The sequence below is a fragment of the Anolis sagrei genome, chromosome 3, assembly GCF_037176765.1.
Source record: "Anolis sagrei isolate rAnoSag1 chromosome 3, rAnoSag1.mat, whole genome shotgun sequence".
Taxonomy (NCBI): Eukaryota; Metazoa; Chordata; class Lepidosauria; order Squamata; family Dactyloidae; genus Anolis; species Anolis sagrei.
Window position 1 is genome coordinate 69,730,021 of NC_090023.1, and position 20,042 is coordinate 69,750,062.

Sequence of the window (20,042 nt, forward strand, 5' to 3'; positions counted from 1 at the left end):
CAGCCACTTTCTCTTTAACTATTCTGTCCATTCACATTCACAGGCTGCCCTGACTCAACATTTCTGGCAACAGGTCTGGATCTGTTTGGAAATGTATTGTGCCTTTATGTTTCTTTTTCTCACACAACTGTAAACTCCATTCAACACCCTAACTACTACATTAACTTTTTCCAGTTCAATATGAGCCCAGAACAGTGGTTGTTGTTGTTGTTGTTGTTGTTGTTGTTGTTGTTGTTTCTTATCTGCCTCTCCCTAAGGCTCAAGGTAGATTACAGCAGAGTTAAAGTACAATAGATAAAAGTCGTAACCATAGATATAATCCTTTTAAAACACATACATTAAAATACATAGACAAGATTTAAAAACACAATAAAATCAAATATCAATTTAAAATCCATACATTAAAATTGACTTGGTAGAGCTACCAAAAGAACTAGGTCTTTAGTGCATTTTAAAATTCTGGTGATCCATTTAGCCATTGAATCTTCATCAGCAGATCATTCTTCAGTTAAGGGGCAGCTGACCAATAGGTCCCCTGGGTGATGAGTTGTGTTTTGCTGCTAATTTGTCTCTCTGTGTGTTTGTGTAAAGAGCCATGAATTCCCTTTCTAATACAAACATAACTGATGAATCACATCAACTTTAAATAAACCTGAAAGCCAGTAGCAGAGCACTTCATTTCAGTTTCCTTTGAAATTTAAAAGAGCTATTGAAAGCCCTATGAACATTTGTTGGATTGTCACAAGTCGACAGGTGGCTTGAACACACACACACACATTGGCCTTGCAAGGAAGCAGAAGGCATACAGCCAATCCTTTTCTCAGAAATAAGACCTAGTTTCAGTTCCACCCACTTCCCCGTGTATATCTTCTGCTGACAATGAAAGTGCTTTCTTTGAAGGCTTCTTTTGATGCTTAGCAGAAAGGCTTCACGGTTTCCCCAAATCTTGGGGCTTTCCAAGTATTTAGCCCAGTGTAATGCAGTGCTTTCAGCATTGGACTATGGCATTGGAGACCAAGGTTCAAATCCATGCTCCCTCAGGCAAACGCTCTGGGTGACCTCAGAGGAAGCTTCTAAACAAATTAAAAACAGTAATAGGTTTGCATTTTGGTCTCAATTGGTTGGAAATTATTTTAAGACACACAACGGAAACAATTTACAACCATCACCACTCCTTGGTCTTCCTGGGAGGCCTACAAATCACTAGTTGGACAGTTCTCTTCGCTCAGGCTTCTAATCTAAATAAGACATAGGACGTAGAATTATAAAGTTGAAAGAGACAAGCCATCCAGTCCAACCCCTCTGCCAAGAAGCAGGGAAATCGCGTTCAAAACACCCCTGATAGTTGGCTAACATATGTATAGTTTATAATTAGACAGGTATTTGCCTGTTGAGGAACTTTTAGCCCTCCAAATGTTGATTAGTCACTGTCTCACATGCCTTTCCTATGGACTTTTAAGAAAAAGGGCTAGTAATAAAGTCCAATTTTCCTGACTTTTAGCTTTTGTCTTTATGAGGTGTTTGCCTTAAATTGTTTTCAGTCTTGGATAACTTAGGTGCATTTTAACATTGTGGTTACATCTCATTGCATTTTGTATGTTTTTAATGTTCCTCTTTTGTATGATTTCATTTGAATTTGATTTGAGGTAAAGGCAGAATATAAATGAAATAATAATAATAACATCAATGCAAAGAACTTGGATTACAGTTTCTTATATATTACAATGTGAGTGGCTTTTTGATGCCTGCCAAACTGATTGATGACCTGTCAGGAATGATTGATGTGTAAGAAAATGATTGATGAATATCTGGAATGGGTTATATAACGCTCTCATGCACCTAAACTAAACCCATTACATCTGACCAATAGGAAGGAGCTTTGGACCCCCCTAATTGGCCAACTGGAGAGATTTCCCAATTGAATTCTGCCCCCTCCTGGAACTTATTCCACCATTTGTAGCATTGGGAAGATCATTGAGAAAATAGGTTTGCTCTGTTGCAGTTGTTCTATTTCCCTGAAAGACCTTAAGTATTAAAGCTTCTTAAAAACTATTTTGTTGAGTATATTTCAAAGTCAGAATTAATTGGGAAGATATGATCTTGTAGTGGGATGATGTCTTCCAGTTAGTAGATTTGGCCACTGAGCATTCACTGGCTACTTACAAAAACTGTGATGATCTGGCCAAATGCTGACCTTCTCTGCAAAGCAAGAATGCTAAAAGTGCTGCAGACTTGGCCATGGGCATACCTCACTGATTGAGGAATAGACTTTCTACATTCATATCTCCTTCTTTGATTATTTTTTTCTTTGATGCTTTGCCCACTTCTTAATAGAATCTTGTAATCTTAAAAAAAAAAACCTTTGCTTTGAGTAAATCCCCACTCGAATACTAATAATAGCTTATTTGTTACTTGCCTCTTCTCACGGCTTGAGGTGGGGTACAAGATAGTTACAGTATACACCATTATATATCCACGTAAGGTCCAGGAACATATCCCACATGTATAATAGATGCATCTACATTGTAGAATAATGCATTTTGGCACCACCTTAATTGCCATAGCTCAGTGCTATAGAATCCCAGGAGTTGTAGTTTTAGAAGGTCTTTACCTTTCTCTGCCATGGTACTGAAGTTTCGCCAAACTACAGCTCCTGTGATTTCACCGCATTGAGCCATGACAGCTGAAGTGGTGACAAACTACATCAGTTCTACAGTGCAGATGTACCCATATCTGTCATGTCCCCAACTTCCTTTCCTTTTGTTTAAGACTATATTTATTTTGTGTCAAAAGCATTACATAAATAAATACCGTTAAGTATAAAATTGATAAAATAAAGGGAGCACAAGCAGCTAAATACGTTTAGACCAAAAACAGGCAACAGCGACTGCATTGTGTATAAAAGTTCTTCCTCTGTGTATGAGACAGGACATTGTGGACAAGCATGTATATGTAGAGTTGTTTGTTTTGCTCCACCGTCGCACAAGGTGGAGGATTCTTCTATGCAGTGCCATTGTGCCAGGTTGTCTTTTGATCTCCCAACACCACTTCTGAGTCTGTTCAGGGACTTCTAAGTTGCCCGTTCTTGGTTTGCCCCTGAAGGCAGACCCTCGTGGAGGAGCATCCAGTTGGAATTGCCCAATTTTGCTGTCCATGGGGATATTCTTGCTGTTGCAGGAGGAACGTTTAGAGGAGTAGTGGTTCTCATGAAACTTTTCTTTGATTTAAGTCAACTGGGAGGAGACTGATAGCCATACAGTGGGTGGCTTTCACAATATTCAACCTTATTTCTCTTGCAATTGGCAGCAATTTCCCATTGCACATCAGGGGGCAATGCCAGCTAGCTTATTAAGGCTGAAGAGTCTTCTTGAAATCAGTGGCACTTAGGTCTAGGTGTGATTTCAGTGGGCCTGCAGTGCAGCTTCTGTAGCCTGAATCCTATTCATAAAGTGAAATCATGCATATTTTTATTTAAAATGCAGATTGCCTTGTTTCCATGGAACTCTCTTCCTTGAAAAATGCATTATTGCATTGTAGGAAAGTTGTGTGTGTGTGTAAGTTCTGATTAGCATCATTTTGGGGACAGGGATTTTTTTCTGCCCCTTTTGCCTTTTAAATGCCAGCATTATGGCTACATTGCTGGTCTCCACTTTTAGCATCTCATGTGCCTGTCCATGTTGCATATTGTGGGTATTAGTGTTGCATATCTGACCTGTTTTGAAAACATTTACAAAAACCTTGGATTTAAAGTAAAATAAAAAGTTCAGCTTATATCATATGCTTTTATTTAGTCTGTTTCCTCTGGAAGGTTTGGAGGGCAACATAATCCACAGCAGCTTTCTGGAGAAAATAGAATTGGAACATTTTTTAAAGAATAATGTTATCTGTCTTAGAATATTGGGTTTAAATGATATAGTCAAATTCAATGATATATGTGGAAATTATTTTAACTGAGAATTACAGCACCTAAAAGAACAGCTTTTAGGGCACAAATCCCTAAAGTGAGCTGTACCTGATATAGCATATTGTTGTAGTACAGCCTGAAGCTGATAGGTTCACTGATGATTAAGAGAGGATTGTGAGATTTCCTGGGGCACAAAGTGATGAAGACTTAAGTCAGGGAAATGATGGTTCTCTCTGAGAGAAACCTGACTCGGAAAGTGCAGGGCTTCAAGGTCAGTTAGAGGAGCCAGAAACTGCAACATTAGATAAAGAGTTGGGTGAAGAGTTAAGTGATACAGAAGGCTCTCAAGGAAAAACACCTGGAGTTATGGAGATCAACAAAAGTCTTTGTTTACAGATTAGAGCACAAAATTGGCAGCGCCGGTCAGAGCAAGAAGGTGGGAAAATTGGAGAGAAAATTCATGGGAAAAGAAATGACTTCATTGGTGTCTATTAATTAGCAAGTTGTTTAGCTAAGGGTTGGTTTAGGCAATGTAGCATTTGAATGAGAAGCTAGGACTGGGTTCTCTGGTTCTTGTTTCAAGTCAAGCCTTGGTTTTGGATCCAAGTATCCTGGAGGTTTTCTATGTTCTTGTTTTTGTATTCCTGCTCAAGTTTTACTAATTATACCTTTTGTTTGTGGACTTATGTTGTAATTGTGATTTTTGGCTATTCCTGGACTGTATTACCTTGGGATCTGCATGAGACATTTAGATTACTGTTAGGTTATCACCTATTGCTAACGCTTTTTTATTATACATTCTCTTTCTTTATCCCTGCTTTTTCATATATTTTAATGTGTTTTCACAATAAATTGTTTGCTTATACTGTGGACTCTTGTGTGGTGCTGTGGTCATAAGTGTTTCCAGGCCTGGGGTGCAGCACATATAGCATCAGCTTAACTTTATTTTCCTGAAGTATAAGTAGCCCCTTCAGTTTCATTCACCTGCATATGTAGATAAGTATGTAAGTAGGTAAAAAATGTCCACGGAAAAATATAAATTCTACACCATAAGTTTGCTCTTTACCCAGGCAGGATATGGGCTAAACATTCAGTATAGTGCTAATCTTATCTGACCAGATGTTGAAGTTTTATTCTTCAAGCTTGATTGTTGCAGTAGATTGTATCTTTTTCTTTAAAGATCCCTTTACTGGTTCAGATATTCCTCTGTGAACAGGTGAACCACAGCAATTTTGATATCTAAAAAGATATAGAGTGCATCTACACCATAGAATTAATGTAGTTTGACATAACTTCAATTACCATGGCTCCGTGCTGTGGAATCATGGGAGTTGTAATTTAGTGAAGCTCCAGCACTATTTGTCAGAGAAGGCTAAAAAGTTGGTAAAACTACAACTCCCAAAAGTAGTGTTAGAGTGCATTAAAGCTCAAACTTAGATACCCCCGGAATTAACTTCCAAATCTCTGGAAGGACACAATTGGAGATATCCCTTGGTATGTCCTTACCAGTCATAGCACTGGAGTTACGTTGTGCCTTAATTTTAAATACTGAGGAGGGGGAATAAGATGAAAACAAAGTTGATAGTCATCTGAAAACAAGTTTCTTTGTTTTTTACAGTTTCGAATACAGAAGTGAAATCAGCATGTGACCACCGGTAGGATGTGATTTTGAACTACAATGGCACTGTTTATGGGACCCCTGAATTTCTCCAAACTTGGTGAGTTTAATTTAGACAGAATGAATATTTGAGGGGGGATCTCTTAAAAAAAATTGTAAGTTGTTTACAATTAATAATGTCAACTAAGATATAGTATCATATAGTCATTTTGCATTGTACAATTTAAACATTCTTTTCTCGAGCATCACTTATATATATATAGAAAGAGGGGGGAGGAAATAATTAAAGGCCTTAATATTAATAATTAATAAAGTAAGATAATGCTAAAAGTAATAATAAAAAGACACCTAAATTAGTTTAAAACTTTCTTTATCTAAAATATACTGTACTTACAGTTCTAATACAGTTCTTCTAATTACTTAAATATATTTAACTTTTTCTTCCCCCTCCCCCTCCCCATTTTCCCCTCCCTTGTGCCACTTTCCCCTGGACCAACTTATCAAATTCTTTATATCCAAAATTTCATAGTTTCTGTTGCAGGTTTTTTTCCCCCATCCTTCATTGAACACAAATTATATAAACTTCCCCCATATTTTCCAAAAGTCTGTTTGTTTCCAGCATCACAAGTCAGTTTGTCACAAGTCAGTTGATGTCACAAATTGTTTTGTCATTAATCACTATGTTCCAAACTTCTCTATACCATTCTTCCAATTGGATTTCACTTTTATCATTCTACTTTTTAGCTACTACCAGTCTTGCTGCCGTTAATAAATTGAAAAATTGGTTCCTTCACTTCTTGTGAGGATTTAATACTGTCATACAGTGATAATAATGCTATTTCTAGTGTGCCCTTTATCTCTCTTTTTAGTTTCCCTTTTATTTCCTTAAATATTAATTCCCATGTTTTGTATAAATTTACAAGACTACCACATGTGGGTATATGAGCCTATTTCTTGACATCCTCTCCACCATTGATTTGAGTATTTCTCATCTATCTGATTTAATCTAATTGGTGTGAAATACCTTCTCCATATTATTTTATAATAATTTTCTTTAATTCTTACAGACATATTTTTAAAGTATGCACATTCCATATATTTTCCATTTCTGAATATTCAAACTTCTTCCAAAGTTTCATTCCCATATTCCCATATTACTATGAGATGGCTTTGTTCCTGCTTAATTCCATAAACATATCTTTTGCAGGTTTCACTTCCACAAATTTGATTAGTTCATGGATTATTTGCTGCTGCCACTTTGAGTTTGAACTTTCTGTAGAATTTACTTCTGACAGAGCTGTAGGAATGAAGGGTGGTATAATGGCTGAGATCCCACTAAAGAAAGTCGCTCTAGTTACCAAATATATAAGTTGACCTCATGGAACAGATTTAGGGGCCAAAATAATGAATGTTGATTTGACCCGTGGGTAAGTCGAGGGTCATTCGATGGAAAGGGGAAACACCAATGTTGCTTCAGATGCAGGCCCCTAGCCAGGATTTCGTTTCGGGGGGGGGGGCTAAAAAAATTTCAGGGGGGTTTCGGGGGGGCTGAGTTTTGGGGGGGCTGAGTTTCGGGGGGGGGGGCTGAGTCTGAGTGAAAGAGGGTCTAGCCTAGCAAACCTTTTGTATCATTACCCCAATACCCCCATGCATATGAGATATATTGAGTATGGTGATCAGATCATGATATGAATAAACATAACAGTTTAAATAATGCACCAGTAAGGCCTTTTCGCGAACCACCATGAGAATTTCAGAGGGGGGGGCTGAAGCCCCTCAACCCCCCACCCCCCACCCCACCCCGTTCAGATGGGTCAGCCATCTCTGGCTTCCACCACTATTTCCATATCCAGGCTTTTAAAAAGGTTGAAAGCAGTGCTGTGGCAGAAAGGATAGGAGAGTAGATGGGTTCAGTGTTTCTTTTAGGTTCTCCCAGAATGGACTAAGCTCTTCCTCAGAGAAGGAGATGTTTCCTTTTCTGATAAGAGTTATGGTTCAGTACTTATATTGACGGATAAGTCAACTAAGTTGTTTTGGGTTGATTATGTGACTTACACATGACTTACACAAAATTTCTTGACTTACACATGAGTATTTAGGATGAGGATGAAGCTGGAGGAGTGAATTTGACCCAGCTTTGTCCACCAGGTTTCTCTGTGCAGCACCAACCGAGATCCGGAGGGCGGGGTTGCAGTGGTCTATAGAGATTCCATTCATCTGACCAGGGGCCCCATCCCGCAGTCAACAAAATTTGAATGCGTCCACCTGAGGGTGGGTGACCGGGACAGTTTAGGGATTCTGTTAGTGTACCGTCCACCTCGCTGCACTACAGACTCCCTGACTGAGCTAGCGGGGGTGGTCTCGGACCTGGCGTTGGAGTCCCGACGGCTACTTGTGCTGGGGGACTTCAACGTCCACGCCGAGGCCATCTTATCGGGAGCGGCTCAGGACTTCATGTCTGCCATGGCAACCATGGGGCTGTCCCAACAGGTATCTGGCCCCACCCACAGTGCTGGACATACATTGGACTTGGTTTTCTGTCAGGGATGGGAGGAAGGTGGCGGTGTTGAGGAGTTATCCATCTCTCCGTTGCCATGGACCGACCACCACCTGGTCAGCTTTAGACTCACTGCACCCCCTAACCTCCGCAGAGGTGGAGGACCCATTAAGTTGGTCCGCCCCAGGAGGCTTATGGATCCGGATGGATTCCTGACGGCTCTTGGGGAATTTCCCGCCTCCTCGGTTGGTGATCCTGTCGATGCCCTGGTCGCTCTCTGGAATGGGGAGCTGGCTAGGGCAATAGACACGATCGCCCCAGAACGTCCCCTCTCGAGTAGCTGAGCTAAACCAGCTCCTTGGTTCACTGAGGAGCTGGCAGCGTTGAAGCGAAAGAAGAGGGTACTAGAGAGCGTGTGGCATTCGGATCCGAGCGAGCCAAATCGAACACGGTTTGTGTCCTTTTTAAGGGCATACGCCGCGGCAATAAGAACCGCAAAGAAGACCTTCTTTGCGGCCACTATTGCGTCTGCAAAGAACCGTCCGGCTGAACTGTTCCGAGTTGTCAGAGGCCTGTTAAAGCCCACCATGCAGGATGGGTGCCCTGATGACTCGGCAGCTCGCTGTGAAGCCTTTGCTCAGTTCTTTGCAGACAAAGTCGCTTTGATCCGCTCTGGTCTGGATACCATATTAACGACAGTCTCTGAGGATGTAACACGAGCATCTGCTTGTCCGGTTTTGATGGATTCATTTCAATTGGTTCAATCCGAGGATGTGGACAAGGTGCTTGGAGGAATGAGAGCTACCACATGCATCCTAGACCCCTGCCCATCCTGGCTTCTGAAGGAGGCCAGAGGGGGATTGGCCGAGTGGGTGAAGGTGGTGGTTAATGCCTCCCTTCGGGAAGGCATATTTCCAGCCAGCTTAAAGCAAGCTGTGATAAAACCGCTGTTGAAAAAACCATCACTGGACCGCACTCAATTCGTCAACTATCGGCCTGTTTCCAATCTCCCCTTCTTGGGCAAAGTCCTGGAACGTGTGGTGGCCTCACAACTCCAGGCATTCTTGGTAGACACGGATTATCTGGACCCGGCACAGTCTGGCTTTAGGCCGGGGCATGGTACCGAGACAGCTTTGGTCGCCTTAGTCGATGATCTGCGCCGGGAGCTCGACAGGGGGAGTGTGTCCCTGTTGGTGCTGCTGGACCTCTCAGCGGCCTTCGATACCGTCGACCACGGTATCCTTCTGGGACGCCTCGCGGGAATGGGTCTTGGAGGAACTGTTCTACAGTGGCTCCGCTCATTCCTCGAGGGTCGGTCTCAGAAGGTGTTACTGGGGGACTCCTGTTCAACCCCACAACCTTTGTCTTGTGGGGTTCCTCAGGGTTCAATATTGTCTCCCATGTTGTTCAACATCTACATGAAGCCGCTGGGTGAGATCATCCGGAGTTTCGGGGTGCGATGTCATTTGTACGCAGATGATGTTCAACTCTGTCACTCCTTTCCACCTGTCACTAAGGAGGCTGTCGAGGTCCTGAACCGGTGCTTGGCCGCTGTGACGGTCTGGATGGGGGCGAACAAATTGAAATTGAATCCAGACAAGACAGAGGTACTCCTAGTCAGTCGCAAGGCCGAACAGGGTATAGGGTTACAGCCTATGTTAGACGGGGTCGCACTCCCCCTGAAGACACAGGTTCGCAGTTTGGGTGTGATCCTGGACTCATCGCTGAGCCTGGAATCCCAGGTTTCGGCGGTGACCAGGGGAGCATTCGCACAGTTAAAACTCGTGCGCCAACTGCGCCTGTACCTTGGGAAGTCTGACTTGGCCAAGGTAGTCCACGCTCTGGTTACATCCCGTTTAGACTACTGCAACGCTCTCTACGTGGGGTTGCCTTTGAAGACAGCTCGGAAGCTCCAATTAGTCCAACGGTCGGCAGCCATGATACTAACTGGAGCGGAGCGCAGGGAGCACACAACTCCTCTGCTGCACCAGCTCCACTGGCTGCCGATTTGCTACCGGGCTCAATTCAAAGTGCTGGCGTTGGCCTTTAAAGCCCTAAATGGTTCTGGCCCAACCTACCTATCCGAACGTATCTCGGCCTATCAGCCCACCAGGACCCTAAGATCTTCTGGGGAGGCCTTGCTCTCTATCCCGCATGCTTCACAGGTGCGGCTGGCGGGGACGAGAGACAGGGCCTTTTCTGTGGTGGCCCCTCGGCTCTGGAACGCCCTTCCCATGGAGGTAAGATCAGCCTCCTCGCTGATGGTATTCCGAAGAAGACTAAAAACTTGGATGTTCAAGCAGGCATTTGGCTAATTCGGTGCAATGAATGTGTTGATTACGGATTGGTAATATGGATGATGCAATTGGACCACGATTTTAGTTAGGAGATGTATTGGATGGTGATTTCGTGTAATATTGTGTATTATGTTTTTTATGGTTTTAATTGTATACTGTGCACTGTATATTTTGTTGTAAACCGCGTTGAGTCGCCAATTAGGCTGAGAAACGGCGGTATACAAGGACAGTAAATAAATAAATAAATAAATATTTAGAGTATGTATGCTGCGGCTGTGAAGATCCAGGAAACCTTTGCTACTTTCTGCTAATGCAATTGAGGACAAGACAATTCAGTCCATGAAGTAGAAGCTGAACTCCACTATGGGAAGATGGGAACACATGCATTAGTCCAGTGTTTCTCGATCTTCCTAATGCCATGACCCCTTAATACAGTTCCTCATGTTGTGGTGACCCCCAACCATAACATTATTTTCGTTGCTATTTCATAACTGTAATTTTGCTACTGTTGTGAATCGTAATGTAAATATCTGATATGCAGGATATATTTTCACTCACTGGATCAAATTTGGCACAAATACCCGATACACACAAATTTTAATACTGGTGGGCTTGGAGGGGGGTTGATTTTGTCATTCAAATCATTCATTTCTTCTGTTCAGTTTTCATATTCCTTTTGAGGAATTTGCATTTGTGATTTGTTAATGCCTGTTTTGGCCTTCCTTTTTCTTCCAGTTCTTCCTGCCTGGCAACTTTGTTTAGAAAATAGTTTTTTAATATAAATAAATAAAATTATCCCAGGATCAGAGGGGTGTTTTGCGTAAGGGAAATAGCATCCTGCTATGTTCAAAAAGATGAGAAAATACAGCCAAGTTAAATCCTTTTACATCCCATTTAATTCAGAGGGGGGGGATAAAGGATATGATGCCCGATTCTTTCTGATCTTAATGCTTATCAAAGGCTTCATCACACAAAAGAAGGAGGCAGAAACCAGATTTTAAGTGGGGTTTTTTCTCTAGTGTGATGAAATGGCAAGAAGCAAGTTCACTAAGTTGAGCAGTTGTTATTGCTTGGTAAAATATGCTGAGGATTGTAGTCCTAAAATGGTTCTTGGCATTAATAATCCCATTATAGACATGAGCAAGAAAAGCAGAGGTTTCACCCAGCTCTTTGTCATAGAGGATGGAGCAACCGCACTCCCTGTGGCTGAAATTGAGCACAAGCTCCAAAGGCGCTGAAAAGCTGGACATCGACACAACATACCTCCTTTCTATCTGTTCTATTCTGTCTGTACAAACGGCATTGAACATTTGTCATGCATGTGTACTGTGACCTGCCCTGAGTCCCCTTAGGGAGATAGGGCAGAATATAAGGTGTTGTTGTTGTTATTGTTTTTATGAATGAATCTCAGAATTAAAAAAAAATAAAGAGGGACGAAGGAAGGAAGGAAGGAAGGAAGGAAGGAAGGAAGGAAGGAAGGTTGGTTAAATAGATCTTGCAAGCTTGAAGTCTGCCTGTCTCAGATATAGTGTGTGCACAATCTACCTTGGATAATTCCTTTACATTTTGAACACAAACACTATGCAACAGAATTTGAAAAAAGGTTCTGTGGTTTGAAAGTGTTATTTCCTGTTTCATTGTTCAGTACATACTTTGAAACTTGTTGTTATAGTCCAGAATTTTTGTTTTTGTGGCTGCCACAAACTATGTTGAATTGGTTGAGACTATGAGATCTTCATTTCAAAAAACTATAGCAAAATGTGCTGCAGGATGTCTTGCAAATATACTGCAGGATATCTTGAGGTTTTATGAACTTTTTCCATATTGGTTTGCTGTGAGTTTTTTGGGCTGTATGGCCATGTTCCATAAGCATTCTCCCCTGACGTTTCACCCTCATCTATGGCAGGCATCTTCACAGGTTATGCGGTCTTTCCATGTTTTTATGATAGAACCATATAGGAAATGACATTTATAATTCAGGAACAAAAATCGTAGTGCATAGTGAAATCTAGAGTGATTTCTTCACCTCACTAGCATAGAAGCCGTAAACTGCCTTGCTTCAGGGAAATATTGTTTAAGTGGATTAGAAGTGGGAATCATAGAGGAAGGCAGATATAATAGATACTTTTCACCACTCTTGGGCCTTTGTTACTACACCTCTATATCCCCATTTTTACATTTTATCTATCATAATTCCCTCCTAAAATTTGTAGTTTAGGAAGGGGGGTTTAAATTTTTCAGCCAGAGAGCTCTAGGGCAGTGTTTCTCAACCTTCCTAATGCCACGACCCCTTAATACAGTTCCTCATGTTGTGGTGACCCCCAACCATAAAATTGTTTATACTTCAGAACTGCAATGTTGCTGCTGTTATGAATCATAATGTAAATATCTGATATGCAGGATGTATTTTCGTTCACTGGACCAAATTTGTCACAAATACCCGATATGCCCAAATTTGAACACTGATGGGGTTGGGAGGGATTGAATTTGTATTTGGGAGTTGTAGTTGCTGGGATTTGTAGTTCAAAGAGCATTCTGAACTCTACCAACAATGGAATTGAACCAAATTTGGCACACAGAACTCCCATGACCAACAGAAAATACTGGAAGGGTTTGGTGGGCTTTGACCATGAGTTTTGGAGTTGTAGTTCACCTACATCCAGAAAGCTGTGGACTCAAACAATGATGGATCCAAACCAAACTTGGCATGAATACTCAATATGCCCAAATTGGTGGAGCTTGGGGAAAATAGACCTTGACATTTGGGAGTTGTAGTTGCTGGGATTTATAGTTCACCTACAATCAAAGAGCATTCTGAACCCCACCAATGATAGAACTGGGCCAGACTTCCCACACAGAACCCCATGACCAACAGAAAATACTGTTTTTTTCTGATGGTCTTTGGCGACCCCTCTAACATTCTCTCATGACTGCCCCCCAGAGGTCCTCACCCCCAGGTTGAGAAACGCTGCTCTAGCGACTCAGAAACTGCTCCATTGGAGGAAGCTTCAGCAGTTCAAATGGAATCATAAAGCTGTAATATTGTAGTGTGAAAGAGTCCTCTGATACATAAATACATAATAATAACTATTATTATTATGTATTTATGTATCTTATTTTATTTATATACAATGCCCTTGCTGTCTGTTATGGTTTGATTAATCCTTCTAATTGGCTACTGTTGGTCGTGTATTTAATTTGAAATATCTATTTGTTTTATTCTGTATTTTGTGATTTTATACTGTTGTGAGCCACTCCGAGTCCCTGCGGGGAGCAGGATATAACTAATGCTATTATTACTATTATTATCCATTCCCAATGTAACAATGAAAAACCATTTTCAGGATTCTTTGAAGAAATCTCCTCACCCATCTCTTTTGGAAACAAAATCCATGATACTGTCTTCTTTTCTATAGGAAGTGTGTTCCATTCCATTTCCGGACTATCTAATAATGTTAGTTTTGTAGATCAGGCTTTTATAGCTACTTTTCTAATGCGCTGTTTTAATTTGTAGTGTACATCAGTGTGATAGCTTCTACTTCATACAGCTCAGTTGGTAAGTAATTATAAATTACTTTAAAGATCTTCTTCATAATTGTCCTGTCCTCTGCTCTAATCCCAGTAGCTTGTTGAGTGCCATTCGACCTAGGGATTTCATTTATCTTTTGTTCAATTTTGGACTGCCTCAACACAAGAATTTTCAAGGTAGAAGTCATCAGTAGAGGTTTGTCATTGCTTTCTTTTGCAGAATAATTAACAAGTACTAGCTACGGTGCTACTGATGTTGTCTCTGAGAAATCCTCCATCAATGTTATTAAATACACACTACAACTGAGATCTAGTTGCACATTTATTCTGCCTCTTAAGCACATTTTTCTATTGCTGTTTGAATGGGAAACTCTATTGACAGCACTGCTGTCTCTTACTTTACACAAGCATGCAGTTCCATCACCACAGAATAGTAGTATCATGATGGGCTTAGGATTTTAACTGGAAAATTTTAAAACTGTTTATATTTACTATGGAGCCCCTGGTGGCACAGTGGGTTAAACCGCTGAGCTGCTGAACATGCTGATCGAAAGGTCGCAGGGTTGAATCCGGGGAGCACCATGAACTCCCGCTGTTAGCCCCAGCTTCTGCCAACCTAGCAGTTTGAAAACATGCAAATGTGAGTAGATCAATAGGTACTGCTCTGGTAGGAAGGTAACAGCACTCTATGCAGTCATGCCAGCCACATGACCTTAGAGGTGTCTACAGACAACGCTAGCTCTTCGGCTGAGAAAAGGAGATGAGCACCAACCCCCAGAGTTGGACATGACTGGGCTTAATATCGGGAAAAACTTTTACCTACCTTTACCTATATTTAATCCTGTCTCCATGTTTGTATATTTTAAATTGCATGCTGTTGCTTTGAGTTTCCTCAGAGAGATAAAGCAGGGTGTAAATAATAATAATAATAATAATAATAATAATAATAATGACAATTTGGACAGAAAAACAAGAAAACTCATTACCATTCATAATTCACTGCATAATTCACTCGCAGTGATGTTGACCAGATCTATCTGCCTAGAAGGTCTGGTGGCAGAGGTCTCTTACAAGTCAAACAAACAGTTGAAGAAGAAAAACACACCCTGGCAGAATATGTCAAGGAAAGTCAAGAACCTGCTTTAATTGAAGTCAATAATTGGAAACTTCTCAAAGCACAGCAGACAAAGAGTCAGTACAAGAAAACTGCACTCCAAACCAGAGCTGACAGCTGGCACAACAAAGCATTGCATGAGCAGTTCCTTGACAAAATTACATAGGCAGTTTCTTGACAAAATTGAAGGAAAAGTTGACAAGGAGAAGCCCTGATTATGGCTCATGAATGGAACCCTGAAGGAGGAGACAGACTCTTGCAGCCCAGGAGCAAGCCATCAGAACAAATGCTATTAAGGCCAGGATTGAAAAATCAGCTGATGACCCAAAATGCAGACTGTGCAAGGAAGCTGATGAAACCATGGACCATCTCCTCAGCTGTTGCAAGAAAATCGCACAGACAGATTACAAAGAAACAACTCTGTGGCCCAAATGATTCACTGGAACTTATGTCACAAGTACCACCTGCCAGCAGTAAAGAATGGGGGGATCAAAAACCCACAAAGGTCATGGAAAATAACATGCAAAAATACTGTGGGACTTTCAAATCCAGACTGATAAAGTTTTGGAACACAATACACCAGACCTCACGATTGTGGAAAAGAAAAAAGTCTGGATTATTGATGTCGCCATACCGCGTGACAGCCGCATTGAGAAAAAACAACAGGAAAAGCTCAGCCATTATCAAGACCTCAAAATCGAACTGCAAGGGCTCTGGCATAAACCAGCACAGGTGGTCCCAGTGGTAATGGGCACACTGGGTGCCATGTCAAAAGATCTCAGCCAGCATTTGGAAACAATAAACATTGACAAAATCACGATCTGTCACCTTACTTGGATCTGCGCGCATCATTTGGAAATACATCACACAGTCCTAGACACATGGGAAGTGTTTGACTTGTGATTTTTTGATACAAAATTCAGCATATAGATCTCGTTTGCTGTGACATACTGTGGTTTTGTGTCAGTAAAATAATAATAATAATAATAATAATAATAATAGATAGTAATTTTGTCAATTGGCGCCGACAAAATTACCTTCTGTCAGCTGCAAAAGGCCTACTCGGATCTGCATGCATTATTCACCGATACATCACCGATACATACAGTCCTAGACACTTGGGAAGTGTCCGATACAAAAGCCAGCAAAGTGATCTTGCTTGCTGCATACTAATCTTGTTATGTATCAAATTAATAATTAAATTGTATATAAATGGAACAGCTGGACTTCTTGATAACATGAATAAATGTTTTTTTCTCTTTTTTCCACAAGAAAAAAATCCATCATCATCACTCCAACTGTATATGAAAGCAAAGGATTTTGAATATGTGTTAACGTGGAAAACTAGAAATAATACAAGGATGCCGACATGCTTCAACGTGATGTATTCTTCACCAAGGTTTCTGTTTTATATCTCTATACAATGTGTATTCACATTTTTATATGTTTTATGATATGATCAAGTACATTGTTTGTTTTAAGTATATTTAAGTTTCTGCCAGAGCTCCCAGAAGTGTTTTGAAGGGGATGTTTGACATCGGCAGGCAGATCACTATTAATATTGCCACTTTGCATTGTTAATGTTGCTTACCTTTTAGAAAAAAAATCTAACAGAAAATATATCAAGCAAATTAATGCTTTGATATACCTTTCCCTCTCTCCACTATTCAAGGCTGGAAACAACGTCAAATTCACCGAAAAAAGACGAGGGACAAGATGCATCTTCCAGCAAGTCCAGGTAAGTAAGCTACCTGTTAGAAGTTGACTTTAAAATATAGGTTGGTCTTTGGTTGATATTTCCAAATCAGAACATCCAAGGGACAGTTTTGGCTCAGATGTTTTGCTGTAATATCCAAAAATAGCATCAGATTTTTTGCATGAATGTGGGATAAATTGTTAGTAGTATAAGTAGCTTTGCTGCTAAACATTACTGCACTTCATTTAGATTTCCTTTTGGGGACTGAATGGTGTCTTGGAAAATGTCAGGAGTATATTTTAGTAAATTCTATTCTGTGATGGTGGCGGAGGATTCGCCTCCATTTTTTTCATTTAATCTGAGCTATACTCACATACTCACATTTCCCAACATGGTTCTTTCCATATAGGTTGGATATAGGTTTCCATATAGGTTTACCCATGTCCCCTATAACATGTCCATTGCTTGAATCCTCTCAGGATGAGTTGTATTCTAATGCACCTGAGAGTAGCAGAAGATTAGATGACACTGGTGCTGACGTTTACATATATTTGAAAATGAAAGCCTCCTGGAGGTATAGGAAAGCTCATCATATATAAATATGACACTCTTTCTATAAATTGGGATGAAATCACTCCCATCACCGCCCATTGGGAAATAGCACTAATACAGTAGAATCTCACTTATCCAACATAAACAGGCCGGCAGAACGTTGGATAAGCAAAAATGTTGGATAATAAGGAGAAATTAAGGAAACGCCTATTAAACGTCAAATTACGTTATGATTACATTATGATTTTACAAATTAAGCACCAAAAACATCATGTTTTACAAAAAAAATCAACAGAAAACAAAACAGTTCAATACAAAGTAACATTATGTAGTAATTACTGTATTTACGAATTTAGCACCAAAACAGACAAGGGTTCTTTCTTTCTCCCACCCTTGACTTTGTTGGATAATACAGGATGCTGGCTAAGTGAAGGTTGGATAAATGAGACTCTACTGTATTGCAATCCAATGAGAAAACTTGTTGTGCTCAAACTAGCACCTGAGGAAAGGTAATTTATCAGCTATGGAACGTTTTCCCAGGATATTGCTCTGTGGCTGGATCTACACTGCTTTATAATGCAGTTTGAAATTGCATTATATGGCAGTGTAGATCCAGCCTGTATGTTCTTCACATTTACATTCTCAGACTATGTAGTAGATTCCTATTAAATCTGACACATTAATGAAGCAGTGGTGACACTAATTTTCAAAGTCTGAAAATTGTCATCAAGTAGTTCAGGAAAGCAAGGGATCATTGGTTGTTTCTCCTGGGATTTTGGATCTTTGCCATATACAGTACTCCCTTGTGTGCTCCTTCTACCAGGTTTCAGCAAAAGGAGGATCCAGATCATCCAGTCCTGCAGCCAGAGGAGCTTCCCGTCTGTCCATCTATGCCAGAAAGAAGTGATTTGCTAAAAGAGTACAGGTGTGTGATCAAAGACAGTCAGAGGTTCAGGTCAAAGACAACCATCAGAAAGAAGGTGGAGTGACACACTACATTAACACAAGTAATCATTTGCTTGCAGTTAGAAGCCATATCCAAGGCTTGAGGTTTACATGACTTGGGTACATGGATTAGTTGATAATGCTCAGGAGCTAGCACTATTCAGTGCTTAGCTTCTAGCTCTTCTCTAGACCTATCCCTAACCCTAACCCTCTCCCTCCTACAAGCATTAATCCCACTCCCACTGAGCCTCTGCAGCAGAATTTCAGAACCTAATAAGATTGGATATGTGAGACTTATCCATTTTGGCCCCTTGTGACATCAGAACTATGACTTCTTGTGCACAAAAATTTCCTTTTTCATTGCTGTCACAATGAGCAATGTGCTTTCTGCTACGACAGTCCACCAGGACAAGGTCTTTTTACAACCTGATACATCCTTTTGCACCACATTTCTACTTGTCCAGAACTCTAACCTGCCACTCCTCTGTTTCAAGCCTGAAATAGAAGTGAAATATCATGCATTGGATGTTGGAAGGACCTTGGAATTTAGGAAGGAATCTAAACTAATTTTATTGTGGTGGACTTAATAAAGGTATTATAGTTTCCTTGCAAACATTTCCTAAAAGGATTGTAGTTACTATTGGACTGGTCTATTTATGAACTCATCAGGAAACTTGCATCACCTGTAATTCATGGTAACTCTGCCTGAGCAATTTTGGCTTTGATTGCATTTATGGTAAGAGTGCCATTACATGACATCTGCAATGTTGCAACATGGTACCCTATTGTATTCATTTACCATTATAGGTTGGATGTCTGCCAGCAACAGAAGCATTGTTTGGCAAGGCAGTTTTCATTTCACATATTCATTGATGCATTTCTCAGCCACCTATGAGTATAGCTTGTTAATCTTCCCATTGTGGGAGTCACAGAGACTACGAAGAAGACAAAAAGATTGCTTACCCGTAACTGTAGTTCTGCAAGTGGTCATCTGTAGCTTACACATCTCTCCATTGTGTATCTACCTTGTTTCTGCTGCCACAAGGCTGCAACTGTAAAATGCTTGAGAGACCACTTGAAGAGCCACAGTGAAAGGTAAACAACTTGTTTTTAATGCACAGTTCAGCAACTTGTTAAATAAGTCTACTTTAACCTATAACTAACCAATAGGATTCCACATTGTGGTTACTGCATGTCCTTTTTGAGTTGCCATTTTAGAGCTAGATAGGAAATATTCCTTTCATTTTCCTCACTTCCTTTTAAAGTCCTCTGAACTTATTCTCCAGAATTGTCATAGGATGTTCCAATATCACAAGCCCATTCTGCAACCTAACAAAAGAATTTACAGACCCGGAGATTATGTACTCTATTTTAGTGCAGCAAGTCACAGAAAATGAAGTAACTCAATCAATGAAACATTTCACTCCCTACCTGGACAGTGAGTATTCTCTTTTCTATTAATGTTTGAGAGTTGTCATCCAAATCTTCTAGAAGACATCATGCTAAGAAAAACTGTTCTACCATTAGATAAAATTGGATAGTAATTTCAAGCTGCAAAATCTTGGTATCATTTTAGAGTAGTTAGTCAATGTCTGAAGTGTTTAATTCACCCGTGGATCACTTCCATGCATCCAGGAGCTATTTTGCCTTAACTGGAACCACATGAACCTGCCCCAAACTGCCACTGCTGATTTTGCTGCTGAAATTTGGCAGTGCTTTAACTTTAAAAGCTCCACTTTTTCATTTGAACAGTGTCGGATATCTTTATTGTTTGTTTGCTTGTTATTTATTTCACTTGTATACTGCTTTTCTTACCCCGGGGGGAACTCAAAGCAGTTTCCAATGTATTTATGGCAAAATTTAATGCCTCACATACATATGAAACCTAACA

The 20,042-nt window shown here is 40.5% G+C and overlaps 1 protein-coding gene across 4 annotated transcripts in view; it reads left to right on the forward strand.

The window, feature by feature from the left end:
- Positions 1-20,042, forward strand: part of IFNAR2 (interferon alpha and beta receptor subunit 2) — a 42,105-nt gene that overhangs the window by 7,230 nt on the left and 14,833 nt on the right. For 3 of the 4 annotated variants that reach the window (XM_060770401.2, XM_067466704.1, XM_067466703.1), the window contains exons 2-7: positions 5,523-5,622; positions 13,831-13,872; positions 16,231-16,357; positions 16,631-16,696; positions 18,030-18,131; positions 19,438-19,589. In XM_060770401.2, the coding sequence (XP_060626384.2) occupies positions 5,583-5,622; positions 13,831-13,872; positions 16,231-16,357; positions 16,631-16,696; positions 18,030-18,131; positions 19,438-19,589 (529 nt within the window). In that variant the 5' untranslated portion in view covers positions 5,523-5,582. Of the gene's footprint in view, positions 1-53; positions 74-5,522; positions 5,623-13,830; positions 13,873-16,230; positions 16,358-16,630; positions 16,697-18,029; positions 18,132-19,437; positions 19,590-20,042 lie in introns of those variants that run through there. The other variant, XM_067466705.1, reaches the window with a different exon arrangement.